The following is a 14,920-nucleotide window of genomic DNA, read 5'->3' as shown; positions in this document are numbered from 1 at the left end:
CAGTCAACTTTGTAAGCAGGTTTTACCACTTAATACTATATAATAACATTGAACAATCTTCTAACCCATTATTTAAAATGGTCGCATGGGTGAATATGATAATTTACCTCCGTGATTGCCCATTTCAGGTATTTTTAGGCTGCTCTCAATATTTTATTATTAACGATGCTGTGATATGCTGTGATAGACATCTTTATAGGTCATTTATGAACACAATTATTTCCTAGTGTAAATGAATTGTTATGCACAGGGATTGGGTTGTTCATTCAAGGGGCTTGTAGAATGGTAAGCCTTCTGACAGGTATTACTCTGCCCTCCAGGAAGGCTGTGTGGCATTCTGGTTCCTCCAGCAGGGGACGAGAAGTGCTGGTTTCCCAGCAGTGGAGTGGAGTCTGGGGTGGAAAGGGAAGAAATGGAGCCAAGATTGCTGGGGTGTGCAGGTGGAAGGGAAGGGTCTACTGCAGAGCAGTGGGAGCAGGAGCCGAGGAAGGTGAGTGTCTAAGGGACGTGTGCAAATGGCCCTCCAGGGCTTGGCAATGAATTGAATGAGGGTGTGAGCACATCGAGCTAAAAGGAGTGAAAGCCATCCTACTCCCGCCTTTTAGCCCCTGATAACAATAGGCTTACATCACAGTGTCTTAGGCAAATATACTAGCTGTCCGAGATTTGGCAGTGAAACAAGGGATGGTTTTTTTTGATTACCGCCCAGGAGCAACCGTTAATGACTAAGTGATATTTTAGTGTCCTTGTGTAACAGGACTCAGCATGGGCTTGAGCACGTGTTAGGAGCCAAAGAAGTGATACACGCCTGGAGAGTTCTGGAGGGGAGGACCTCGGGCTTCGGAGGTGGGTTTTATGTTCAACCTGGCCAGGTGGGCGACATGACAGCTGAGAGAGAACCTTCCTGCCCAGACCTCTTGAGGCCAAATCTGGGCTTCACTCTTTCCAGCTGTGGCAACTGGATTAGGTTTCTTAACCTGCTGCTTCCATTGCTTTCTCAGCAAGTGGTGACCACAGTAATAATATGGTCTGCCATTGTGAGGATGACAGGAGGAAGAGATGTGGCGGGCCCATGTCGGGCCTCCGTAAGCATCAGAGGCTCTTAACTGCTTTGCTAAGTGCGTGTGTCCTTAGGGGCCGCAAGGTTGAGTGCATTATCGGGGAAAGCAGAGATGTTCCAGTTCTAACTGAAGAATCAGGTGAATCTGGGTGAGAGATGTGGACCTCTGGACCGGAGGGAAGGAAGAAGAAACTTTTGGAGACAGCAAGGGGCGTGGTAGACTCGAGGCTCTGGACCTGGCAGGACGTTCCCTGCTCAGTGGCTGTGGCCCAGCCCCCAGCACGGGATCCGCCGGGGTCTCCCGACACTCCTCCCCGCACCGGGGCAGGCCTGAGTCAGGGGCTTTCCGTGGCTGGGGGAGAACATTCTGCTCATCCTCACTCCCGGGGCAGCCCCGCCGGTGTCTCTCACTCGGTTCCGTGTCCTCCTCCGCGGCGCGGGTGAGATCTCGCTTCTGCAGCGTCTGGCTCGGGCTGAGCGGAAGCGATGGGTGCCAGGGAGCAGCTGTGGACACAGGGGAGGGGAGGGTGCAGGGGGAGAGGGGGCCCAAGTCAAGTCCCGCCAGCCCCCGGCCACGGCTCGCCCCCTCTCACCCGCCCGAGGGAATGAAGCCGCGCGTTCTAACCACGCAGGACCCGAGAAGGCGCGAGGCTGCGGAGAGAAACGCGGGGCGTCAACTCAGCCGCGCTCCATTCATGATTCCCTGCTTCCTAAAAAAACACGGGCCACGTGAGCTGCTGGGAGCCTCGGATCACGTTGGGTGTGGGATGGTCCCTTCCTTGGCAAGCGGGACCGAGGCTTCGTTTCCGGGCATTTGCTTGACTTCTGTCATCGGGAACGTGACGAGCAGCTCAGCGCGGCTCAGCACCGAGAACTGGGGGATCCGGCCCACTTGTGACTGTGCCTCCCCACACCCTCTTTCCCGGACGCCCAGGGTGGCTCTCTCAGATGTGTCCTGTCGCTGATGTGTGCTGACTGTTCCAGACAGAGCGCAGGCGAGGCTGTGGAGGCGGCTGGCGCACCAGGCGCAGGCGGCAGCTCAGGCCTGCCAGGGCCTGCCTTTTCTGGAAGCCCACACAGGCAGCTTCCGGTTGGCCCACAGAGGACATGGTTCCTGTTTGGAGGGAGCAGGGCTGTGCCTCTGCCATGCAGGCTGCTGAGGAAAGAGGGGGCAAGCCTCGGCTGGTAGATCCCCTGGGCAGGGCAAGCAGGGCACAGACAACCCTGTGCTGTGGCCTTCAGGTGGCCACCTGTCTTTAAGCTGCAACAAATGCCATCCCTGTAGTACCCCAATGCAGTTCTGTTTGGCTCTGGAAGGTACCCTGGGATTATCTTAAGCTCTGGTGTGTTTCCCTTATCATATATTGTTCACATTAATCCTCAAACTACTTTGGCTTCTTTGAGCTCTCACTAATATTCAGGGAAAGGCAACCACTCTCTGAAACGTAGTGTTGCTGGGTTTGGATACACAGGTTGTGCACTGCACAACTGAGACTATGTAAGGAGACACTTTTCACATCATAGAGGTTGTAGGTTTGTGTATTTATTATGACAATTATCCAACAGATGGCAGTAAAGTGTCTTGAGGAAGGAAGCCTTTTTCTAATTTGTAGAAAGGCACCCTATGAACTAATGGTTACCCACTGAAAGGCCAGAGAGAAATCAGTTCAAGCGAGAACTGGCCAACTCTAGAACTGTCTTGGGCAACAAGTCCTGGGATCCATCACTAGGTCCTATTGGTCCCACGCTTGTTCAAGAAGGACAGTGAACTTGCCAGCCCCTCCTCCAACCTGACCTTCCACCTCTCTTTCCATCTCTGCTCCTTGTTCGCCCTCAACCAGGCTGGGAGCTGAAAGCGCAATGCCTGAGGTTGCAGAACTGATGCTTCCATCTGTCCCCACCTTGAGGACATTGCAACCTGGGCCCCTATTCTCCACTGCACTCAGAAACATTGAGCTCAGCCCAGTTACCCAGCATTGTAGGGGCAGGGAAAACTGGCCCTCCCTACCCACACTGGGCACAGGATATGTTCCTTCTGACCCCTTGCAGCCTGACAGGAAAAGGGTAACAGTTCCCCAGTCTTTAGAGCCTTGCACTGCTTAAGCTAGTGATCAGAGTGTGCTGTGCTCCCCCTGACCAGCAGCTGGCCATGCCTGCACCAAGCAGCTCCTCTCCCATTCCAGGCCACCGAGTGGAAGGTTGCCTGCGGTCCCCTGCCTAGAAACACAGAACAGTGCCCAAAAGAAGGAGACCCCTTGGAGCAGCGGGTGGCCAACGTCAAACAGGACGTGGGCCGACTACGTGTAGTTTTGCGAGGACCTGGAGCTAACAAAGATTTTTTACACTTTTTAACGGTTGAAAAGAAATCAAACAAGTATAATATCTGATGACACAGGAGAGTCCTAAGAAGTGCCAACATCCGTATCCATAAATAAAGTTTATTGGCACAAGGCCACGCCCATTCGCTTACGTAGTTTTACGCCGTGGGCCGCGCCTGCGCCAGAGCATCCCCTTATCCCCCCCCGTCGTCTCTGTGGGTGGTTGCAGGTCAGCCCGCCTCCAGAGTGCAGGCTCCTTTTTTTTTTTTTTTAATATTTATTTATTTATTTATTTATTTGACAGAGACACAGCAAGAGAGGGAACACAAGCAGGGGGTGGGAGAGAGAGAAGCAGCCCCCCCCCACCCGCTAAGCCGGGAGCCGTACTGGGGGTTCGATCCCAGGACCCTGGGATCATGACCTGAGCGAAAGGCAGAGGCTCAACCACTGAGCCACCCAGGCACTCCGGAGGCTCCTCTTTGTGACCAGGGATCAGAAGGCGGGTAGTAGTAGCTTTCAGTGTCCTGGAGCCTGCGTCGTTCTCCTCACGGGGTCCTGACGCCGGCGTTTGTCCTCTCGCATCCGCTCCAGAGGGGTGAGTCCGGGACGGGAAGGAATGCTGAGGGAGGGAGCCCGCTTTCCCACCGTTTTTATTACAGCGGATTATTGCAGTTCTCGTAACATCGTTCGTTATTGCTGGTCGACTCTCACTAGGCCTAATGTAGAAGTTAAACTGTATCCCAGTATGTCTAGGAGTAAATAGGAAATATCCTAGTTTCTGTAGGGTTGGCTGTCCGCCAGGGTGGCAGGCATCCGCTGGGGTCTCCGTGGTAGCCCCGCAGGTAAGGGGCAGGGGACTACCCTATGGCCCACGGCCGCTTCCATGATACTCCTGCAGGGCGGAGTCCTTGCAGTAGAGACCAGATGGCCTAGAAGGCCTTAAATATTTACTATCTGGCAATTTACAGAAAAAAAAATTGCCTACACATGGCACAGAGAATGAGAGGCCATGTCGCATTCTAGAAAGAGCCCTGGCTTCAGAGACAAGAGCCCTGGCTTTGAGGCCCCTCTTGCATCATTTAGCAGCTGTGTGTCCCTGGACAAGGAGCCTGGCTCCCTGAGCCTCTGTTTCGCTGTCTGTAAATGAGAACGGCAAGAGTATCTGTCCTGCCCGTATCGTGTGGCCATTGTATGGTTCCAATGACATCAAGAACATGCAGGGGCCTCGTGAGCCGCAAGGCCTGCATGACCGTTGAGTATCACTTGCCCTGAGCAAGGGGGCCAGCCCTGGCCATCCTGTTAGAACTCTTTGCTCTCATCTGCTTTCTCTGGCCCCCCGAGTTGTTTCCTCCTGGCCTCTGGGGCAGGGATTTTTGCAGGGCTGGGACTTTCCCTCTGGCTGGTCCTTTCACCAGGATGAGCATTTTGCTTTCACACGGACCATCAGATCTAAGGGGTGAATTGAACATATACAAACCCGCTTGTGACCAGAATGGCAAGTTTGTGCTCATTGAAATTCTGGTCACGGGATCCTGGGGGGCTCTCATGACCACTTGGGAGGAAGGCTTGATGCACTGTGCTGACAGTGTGCCAGCCATGAGAGAATGAAGCCTTGCTTTTAGCCCGTCTTGCTCTTTCAACAATATACGCACTTGATCACAATTTACGGTTGGCGCGGGGCCCTGGGCCTTGTTTGGAAAAACGGCGCATCAGATAAGATGGGGTTCTGCTTGCAGAGGAAATGTGGAAGAAAAGCAGGGAGAACAGTAATATAATCAGCCTCATTGTCCATCTTCAGGGCCCTTTAAAGAGCAGTTTTCTGAGGTGGGCCTGCCCCCCTGATGCCGCTCACACCCCCTCTCCAGCATGATAGGAGGTCGTCTGGCACACGGGCATTCTTCCCTTCACCCAGTCAGCTACATGGGGACCCAGGGCCCCATCTTGCCATAGAGAGTTCTGCAGAGGTTAGAGAACAGTCCAGCCTAATTCCAGAACTGACATTCTCCTGCATTCTCTTCATCTGATTTTTGACCCCTGGGCTTGGGCGCCTTGTTGACCTCAGCTGGAAAGTTCTGGAAGCTCCTTCCACCCTTGTCTCTTTTGTTGCCTCATTTCAGACCCTGATGCTACTTCTCTGGACTTTCCTGGGACGGGGATGCTGTGTGTTCCCAGAGCCCTGTGTGGGATCCTGCTCCCCAGGCCTGTGTACACCAGCCTGTGACTCCTCCCCTGCTGAGAGGCTCCCCCCGCCCCCATCTCTTGGCTTCCCTCTCTCGTCTGCAGGCTGCCTTGCCTGGTCAGATGTCAAGGACTTGCAGACTGAAAGGACCCTTAGTGTTCTCACATTCTCTCACCTCTGGCTTTTTCTTTATAGGCTCCCTGACAGATGGCTCTCCACCAGTGTGTTTGTCACAAAGTGACTGCTGAGATGTCTCTAGGGATGGGAAACTCACTCTCCCAAGGGCATTCCATGCCTTTGTTGGACAGCCCTAGCTACTAGAAAACGTTTCTTTAGGTGAGCTATAATATCCTTTTTTATAATTCAAGTGCTAAGTCCAATTCTGCCTTCTGGAATGATGCAGAATGTCTGCTGCTCCTCCCCCAAGGGCTCCCCAGCCCCCCTCATCCTTTCCTCCTGCTGTGCTGCGCCCAGTTCTTTCTGGAGTCCCGTTGCCCTCTCTGACTGCATGATGCTCAGCAGTGGCCTTTAGGTCCTCCCCAGGCCCCCACTTCATCCTGGCATCCCTGGTTGGGGACAAACAAATGGAGGGTCTTCCCTCTCTTGTTTTGGATCTCACCGAGTGAGGTTTGAGGACAGAATTGCTCCCTCCTGGCTCAGGTTCTCACAGGTTTAAAGATTAGCCTTCCAGGCTGTGTCTAAGTGGGGGTGTCTCTCTTTGTGCCTTGCAACACTCTACATTGTGTCATCTCTAGATGGCAGCTGCTGGGCAGGATTCAAGATAGGGACTGGGGGAAATGAAGTTTTCTCATTATCTCCCCTACCTCACTCCTTTGTCCTGAGTTACTTCCCTGGGACTTTGAGCTTTAGGAAATGCCAATCAAGTTGCTTTCCAACATACTTGGTGAGATTCTAGTATTGCCCAGTACTAGGCTAGGGGCTGTTTGGGTGGGGGGGCTATGCATGAGAAGGAGGTCCTGCCCAGACCTTTTTTAAGTTCTTCAAGAACTTGAAAGCCACACCTGCAGAAAACAGCAATAGATAGATGGTGAACTTAGAAATCATTGACACAGACAATATGGCAGAGCCCAGGAATGCAGAGGAGAACGCCCCTGGGGGCTAGGACATCAAGGAAGGCCCTAGGGAGGAGGTGGGTGGGCAGAGGGTCTGGAACTCTGGGCCTCAATTAAAACAGTTCAAACTTATTTTTATTGAGGTATAATTGACATAAAACATTATATTAGTTTCAGGTATACAAAATAATGATTTGCTCTGTGTATATATTGAGAAATGAGCATTGCAAAAAGTCTGGTTAACATCCATCACCACATATAATTATACATTTTTTTCCTTGTGATGAGAACTTTTAAGATCTACTCTCTCAGCACCTTTCAGATAGGCAATACAATACTATTAACTATAGTTGCCATGTTGTACATTACAGATCATGATTTATCTTACAACCGGAAGTTTGCACCTTTCAACCCTCTTAGCCCATTTCATATACCTCCTATGCCCCAGTTTTGGCAACCACCAATCCGTTGTCCATATCTTTGGCTTTGGGGTTGTTTGCCTTTGTTTAGAGGATTTTTAGGGGTATTTTTGTTTTTTTTTCTTGTTGTTTGTTTTTTCGGATTCCACGTTATCAGTGGAATCATGCTGCATATGTCTTTCTGTGACTGGCTTATTTTAGTTAGCATAATACCCTCAAGTTCTATTCATGTTATTACAAATGTCAAGATTCCCTTCTTTTTCATGGCTATATAATATTCCTGTATGTGTGTGATTGTCTGTCTGTCTTTCTTTATCTCTCCTTCCATTGATGGACACTTAGGTTTTTTTCCCTGGTCTTGGCTGTTGTAAATAATGCTGCATTAGACATGGGGATACAGATATCTTTTAGAGTTAATGGAACAAATCTAATTCTTATCAACTTCACATCTTGCGCACAAGAAATCTGAACAGAATTCTGCTACATAAAATATAAAAAGTCACTGAAGGAAGGGGAAAGGGTTGGGAAAATTGCCCCAGCCTTAGAATGGTTAACACCCAAAGAGAGTCTTGAGGAGTTTTCCTTCCTGCACAGCACAGCAACCCCTGTCCTTTGCTCCCCATTCTAAGGCAGGCTCCAGTTGGGGAGACCTAGGCAGAGCTCAGCCTTTTGTCTAATTTACATTGAGCCCATCCCCCTCACAAGGCCATGGCCGGGGCTGAGGCATTTGGGGATTACAGTGCATGGGGTTCTGTGAATGGGGGAAAGATACGGGAAACCATATAGATCTTTAAGTGAGGTAACCACTAGGCATGCATTTGCTGCTACTCTTGGTGCCTCTAGTCTTTGAGTTGGTTATGGTCCTGACAATTTACATATAAATTCGATTTTCATTCGCAGAATTTATTTTCCCCAGTGCATTTTTACACTGTGATGAAATGTGGTAACAGATTGGAGAGGGCAGAGTAGATGGGCAGTGGGCCCAGTAAGAAGCAGTTCGATATCCAGGGGAGATCAGCTGGTGGTCTGGTTCAGTGAGGCATCTGGATTGGGACTGATTCATGTGTCCCAAGGCAGCATGTTAGTAGATGAAAACAGAAGTTCCGTCTACCTGATGTATGCTGTGTATACCATTTAGCAATGACCATTTGACTTTTTTCTTCAGCTTTATTGAGATATAACTGACATGTAATATTGTCTAAGTTTAAGGTGTGTGGTGCACTAACTTGACACACATATATCCTGGCAATGACAATTTGGAACCAATGTCAAGCAGCTCATTTCTTGCTGTGTTCTTGACAGCAATGGTGACACTTCAGGCTGTGTTGGAGGAATGGGTAGGTGGTGTGGTAGCTACCTTGGGGCCTTTGCTCTTCTCTCTTCAGGATCCTAAGAAGCTGAGGCTTTCTCTGTCCTCATTTCCAGGGAACAAGTATGAAGTCAAGGTGTACACTGGTGATGTCATTGGTGCGGGGACTGATGCTGATGTCTTCATCAATATCTTTGGAGAGTATGGAGACACAGGTAATGGATTTGAAATCCTTTCTTCCCAAGCTGTGCCCAGTTCTGCTTCTTAGGTGGGCTTTTCCCCCCACGCCTGGCAGAGGAAGGCTGCTCCAGTCTCCTCTCTTGAGCTGCAATTTTCTTTGTGGTTGTCCATGGCCTTCTGTGCAGCAGGTGCCCATCTTATAAAATCTATGTGTGTGACTATGATGTGTTTTCAGAATACGGTGTTGGGTTTGGGGTCTATTTAAACTTGTCCTTCATCCTAGATGATGAACAGACCCAAGCTTTACATCAGCAAATAACTCATTCTCACTTTATCTCCTTAAGCTCCATGGCCATCTTGTGTTATATTTTGAACGTGGCTGGGCATGGCCTGGTTCAGTGCAGTGGTTTGGTGCAGAGTAGAACGGGGCCAGGGATAGATCATTAGACTTGTCTTCGTAAGTGAACCAAGAACTGAGGACACAAGCATGGCCACAGGTGTTGGGAGGACATTCAGGCCAATAGAACTGAGACAGGTGGTTCTCTCCTGCTTCCTCCAAATTACTGAAATAACGTAGGAGTCAGAAAAGCTACTGAGATCTGAATTTTGGATGTGATATATTAAAGAATTCAAAATGCATTGCTGAGCTTAAGAAGAAAAAGAGAAATCTTCAGGTTCCAGAAATGAAGAGGGAACTCAAAACCAGAGTATTAGGTACGAAGGAAGGAGGGGGCTTTCATGTTCAACAATCTACAGGATAGATTTTCATACCTGTTGGGGGCCAGAAAATAAGATTGTGTCCTGCAAGATAGGCCAAATTAGAACCACAGGTAAAGTCAGGAGTCCTGAAGGTTCACAGGAACATCTTCAGTGAAAAAACAGGCCAGGAAATGTTTGCTCATCAGTACAATAACCTTATCTCTGCAAGGGCTCTAGATTAAAAAGACAGAGTTGTTGAGAAATTGATACATTCTGCTTACACTTCTGTGGACTTAATGTCTGATTTTACATTGCAAATATGATTTGGGGACCCTTCCTCCCCCAGGCTCAGAAAATTGGTTCCACATCAGTAATACCCTTGGTGCTTTCAGAAGCATTTGCAAGACCACATGAGATTCCCAAAGATAATGTACTAGAGATGAGTTCACTTTCCAAAACTACAAAATACTCAAGGACATAACCCCCATGACTAAACATCAGTGGACACAACAGTCAACAATGTTAAATGCTCAAGAATTTCAGACACTAGAGTAATCTGAGAAAAGCTATAGTTTAAACATGTTTAAATGGACTACATATATGAACAAAACAATTGAAGAAAATAAGAAGACACCATGAAAAGCATAGAAAAAAAATATAGGACCTGAAAATATAGTTACTAAATATAAACCCTTAATGCATGTGTTGAACATCACAATTATAAACCACTGAATAGAGACTTATGAATTATAAAATAAATATGAGCAAAATACTCGGAGAAGAGACATGAAGAGTTGGAAAATACAAATGAGAGGTCATGATTCATGGAGGACAGAATAAGTTCTGACAGACGCTGAGCAGGAATTCCAATAAAGAACAGAACGGGTGAAAGGAAATATTTGAAAAGATAATGGCTGAAACTTCTTAAAAATTGAGCAAAGTTATGAATTTTCAAATTAAAGTAACAGAAGGAGTCACTGAGCAGGGTAAAAGAAAAACAAATCCACATTTAGATACATTGTGGTGAATCCAAAGGCAAAGAGAAAGATCTTAAAGGTAACCAGATTTGGGCACCTGGGTGGCTCAGTGGGCTAAGCCTCTGCCTTCAGTTCAGGTCATTATCTCAGGGTCCTGGAATCGAGTCCCGCATCGGGCTCTCTGCTCAGCAGGGAGCCAGCTTTCCGTCCTCCCTCTCTGCCTGCCTCTCTGTCTACTTGTGATCTCTCTATCTCAGTCAAATAAATAAAATCTTTAACAAAAAAAAAAAAAGGTAACGAGATTTGACAGATTATCTTCTACAAAACCAATTAGATTGGTAGCAAATTCCTCTCAGCTAACTATACAAGGTGATAAATTCATGGAATGATCACTTTAATGTTCTGAGCAAGAATATATATCAGTCTAGAATCCTGTGTCCAGCTAGGCTTTCAGTAATTCCAGAGTGAGGACAGAATTAGTGAATTGCCATACAAGCAAAGAGAAATAGTGTTTACCACTCATAGATCTATACTTAAACAGCCACTGAAGAATATATTTTTAAGAAAAAGGAAATCATGCCCACAAGAAAGGGGATGCAAGAAAGAAATAGAGTAAAAGTATTGATATTGATGTAACAAATTTAAGCAAGTATTAGTAAGTAGTACTAATAATGATTATCACCAGGGCATGAGAAAATGTGGACCCGAACTGCTAGAACACAATAATCTTTGAGAAGGAGGGTAGATAATGAAAGTTACAACATAATTATGTTCTTGGTCACAGCTCATCCTCAAGTGATAGGAGACTAGAGGTATTGGTGAACTTCAGACTTCAGTAAGTTAAGTGTGCATATTAAAATTGTAAAAATAATCCTCCCCCCAATAAGAAACTTAGAACTTCTAAACCAATAGAGGGAATAAAAGGGAATAAAACCTCAATTGATCTGCTAGAAGGCAGGAAACAAGGAAAGAGAAGCAAAGGAAAAACATGTAAAATAAATAAAAATAATGATAAAAAATAAAATAAATGTACAGATAGTCACAATAAATAGAAATAAACTAAACTCATCAGTTAAAAGATAGGTATTCTTATATTAAATGAAAGAAATAAAATCCAGCTTAAACATGGGATGCAGAAGGGCTGAAAATAAGTAGAATACAATGAAATATATCAGGAGCATATCAACAACACAGAAGAAGGTGGCATAGCTGTATTGTTATCTATAAAATTAAACTTTAAGACAAAAATATTTTGTTAGAAATAAAAATATATCAGACAATGAAGAAAGGAACAATTAACCTGGAAGATGTCATCATTCTGAAGGAGTATAAATTTTACAAGATGTTCCCAAAACACCAGAAGCGAAAAGAAACAAAACTCTTGAAGAAACTTGACAAGTACATAATTACAGTGGAAGATTTTAATAAACCACTCTCAATAATTGATAAATCATATGAGTAAAAATTTAGCATGGGTGTAGAAGATTTTTACTACACAGTTTATAAGCCTGATCTACTGGAACGACGCAGATTCCTGCGTCCAGCTGGTAGAGGATACACGTTCTTCTCAAGCATATAATGACTGGGTACTAAAACCACAAAGCAAATCAACAAACTGAAATTAGTTAGTAAGGTAGACTCAACATTCACATTCCTTGATCATAGTCAATAAAATTAGAAGAAACGCCAACCTCTCACACCACTTAGAAACAAACTTTAATTTTCATAAAAAATAATAATCATCTAAAAAATCCAGGATGATTTACGAATCATTAGAACCAATGGGAAAGAAGGTTTAGTAAAGGTTATGGATTCAAGATTAATTTACAAATTTTAATAAAAACAATAAGCAAACATTTAATTTAAAAATACATGATTCACAATATCAATTACAAGGTGCCTAAGAAAAACTCCAACACAAGAGCTTTCTGGAAATTTGAGGATATCCAAGAATATTTAAATGGAGAAATGCGCTATAGAATCCCAAATTCATTAAGAACTCATTTTTCCCAGATTATCCTATAAATGCAATTCAATTTCAGTCACATTTCTGAAAGGCAATATCCTGCAGCTTAAGCTGATAATAAAATTCCCATCCATAAAGGTCTAACTATTGTGAAGACTATTTTGAATAATGAAAATAATATTAATAAGTGGGGATATTTACCCTGCTGGATAAATAGAAATTTAGAGATACCACAGATCTCTAAAAACTAAAACAGTGTGGTATTGATAGAAGGAGAAACAAAGAAAAATCAGTGAAACAGAACAGAGTCTAGAAACACACATAGAGGTAGTGTTATAAATCAGAAAGGAAGGATGAGCTATTCAAATATCGGTGTGCAAACAATTGCTTTACCATATGAGAAAAGATAAAATTAGATCTTTTTACCTTTTACCATACACAAAAATAACTTCCAGATGGGCTGATGACTTAAATGTGGAAAAGCAACACTCTTGAGATTTTTAGAAGAAACTCTAAGTGTGTCTTTTGAATTTGAACTTAAGATGGAGTTTCTTGAACAATTCACTAAAAGCACAAATAACAAAGGAAAATATTGATAAAGTCCACTAAAACTAGAAAAATATCTATGTGATGAAAGACACCATAGGCAGAGGAGAGATGATAAAAAAACATAGTAAAGTATATGAACAGAAAAAAACTACAGAAGAGCCAGTCTTAGTGACCAACATACATGGGTTGTTTAGATCTCTCTCAGCAATGTACATGTTTAATCTCTCCAAATAATCAAGAGAATATAAATTAAGATCACAACGAAATACCATTGTATACATACTGAAATAGAATTTTCAAATATATATGTTAAGGATGATGTGGAGGATGGGAGCCTCATCACTGCTGGTGGTAATCACTGTGGAGCTCCCATCTTGGAGGGCAATTTTACAGTAATACCTAACACACCGGAGGGGAGCACACCCAGGACCCAGCGACTCTTTGTACCTACTCAGAGCACATGTCACAGATGGGCAGCAGAATGCAGATATGGAAGAGCCCATGTTAGTGTTGTTCACAGTGGCAAAAAAACTAGGCACAACCTCAACGAGGCTGCCCGACTCCCAGCCTTCCACAGGTGGAAGCATGACAGGGCTGTCTCTGTTCGATGACTATCACACAGCAGTTACACAAATGAACTCAAGTTGCTAGCATCAACAGGGTGACCTGAAAAGCCTAGTATTAACTGAGAGGAAAGTCAGTTGTATGCAGCATGACAGGGATGATGATATAATGGTGAGGGGGGAAATGGTAGCAACTCCATCATGAACACAGCACCTGCATGGGCAGCCGCATCGTGGAGACCCATTCAGCTCATCCTCCCAGCGGACCCTAGACAGTGGGGCCATTTGCATCCCCAGTGTGTGGTTGACGACCTTGATACAGAGATGTGCACTGCGGTGTTTTTCTTGTAAATTCTAAAACATGCAAAGAAATACATTTTTTTTGTATGAAGACATCACGTGCAAACCAAAACCCATGGAGACGATCAGGTGATGGTGTTTATTCACAGGAGGGAGTAAGAGAGTGGGGTGCCTGGTGAGACTTTAGACCTACCTGTCATCTCTTCTTTAAAGAAGAGAAAGGTCTGCAGTGCCTGGGTGGCCCAATGGGTTAAGCCTCTGCCTTCGGCTCAGGTCATGATCTCAGGGTCTTGGGACCAAGGCCCGCATCAGGCACTCTGCTCAGCGGGGAGTCTGCTTCCCTCTCTCTCTCTGCCTGCCTCTCTGCCTACTTGTGATATATCTCTCTGTCAAATAAATAAATAAAATTTTTTTAAAAAGAGAGAGAGAGAAAGGTCTGGTGTGCCTGGGTGGCTCAGTGGCTTAAAGCCTCTGCCTTCGGCTCAGGTCATGACCTCAGGGTCCTGGGATTGAGCCCTGCATTGGGCTCTTTGCTCGGCAGGAAGCCTGCTTCCCCCTCTCTCTCTGCCTGCCTCTCTGCCTACTTGTGATCTCTGTCTGTCAAATGAATAAATAAAATCTTAAAAAACATTTAAAAATTAAAAAAAAATTAAGGTCTAAGCCAATTAGGCAGAGTGTTAGCACCTGTTCTGCCTTTGAAATCTGGTGGTGGGTGTATGGGTGTCTTATACTACTTTTCTATATGTTTGAATTGTTGCAGTTCAAAATGTAGAAAGATGCAAGGAAATTAAATTTTAGAAAGGAAAGCAGGGGCACCTGGGTGGTTCAGTCAGTTAAGTATCTGCCTTCGGCTCAGGTCGTGATCCCAGGATCCTGGGATTGAGGTCCACATCAGATTCCCTGCTTGGCGGAGAACCTGATACTCCCTCTCCCTCTACCTGTTGCTCCCCTACTTGTGCTCTCTATTTCTCTGTCAAATAAATTAATAGTCTTAGAAAGGAAGAAAGAAAGGAAGGAAGGAAATGGATGGCATCAGCATCTTACGTGGGCTTATGTGGGCTATAAGTGTTAATATGGCTTGCAAACTTCGGGACATAATACTGGAAAACTGCAAAGTAGGAAGAAAAGGTTAGAATGGATCTTAATGATCCATGATCATTTGTGTGACTTCTGGTGTGTTATCTGGCTTCTCTAAGCCTTTTTCTTCACCCACAAGATAGCATTAACAATACCCTTCTTAGATTGTGGTGACAAATAGAAAAGAAAAAAAAAAAATCTTTGTGGAACTAGAGTGTCTGATGGTAGCTGTCATCACTGGTTTCCAGAAA

At 45.4% G+C, this 14,920-nt stretch overlaps 1 protein-coding gene across 2 annotated transcripts in view; it reads left to right on the top strand.

The window, feature by feature from the left end:
* Nucleotides 1-14,920, top strand: part of LOXHD1 (lipoxygenase homology PLAT domains 1) — a 149,399-nt gene that overhangs the window by 27,361 nt on the left and 107,118 nt on the right. For both annotated transcript variants that reach the window (XM_059410058.1, XM_059410056.1), the window contains exon 5: nt 8,475-8,573. In XM_059410058.1, coding sequence (XP_059266041.1) covers nt 8,475-8,573 — 99 coding nt within the window. The remainder of the gene's footprint in view (nt 1-8,474; nt 8,574-14,920) is intronic.

Source organism: Mustela nigripes, chromosome 8 (genome assembly GCF_022355385.1).
Source record: "Mustela nigripes isolate SB6536 chromosome 8, MUSNIG.SB6536, whole genome shotgun sequence".
NCBI classification, from domain to species: domain Eukaryota; kingdom Metazoa; phylum Chordata; class Mammalia; order Carnivora; family Mustelidae; genus Mustela; species Mustela nigripes.
The sequence above is the reverse complement of the archived record's forward strand: the minus strand, read 5'-3'. Positions and strand labels throughout refer to the sequence as shown.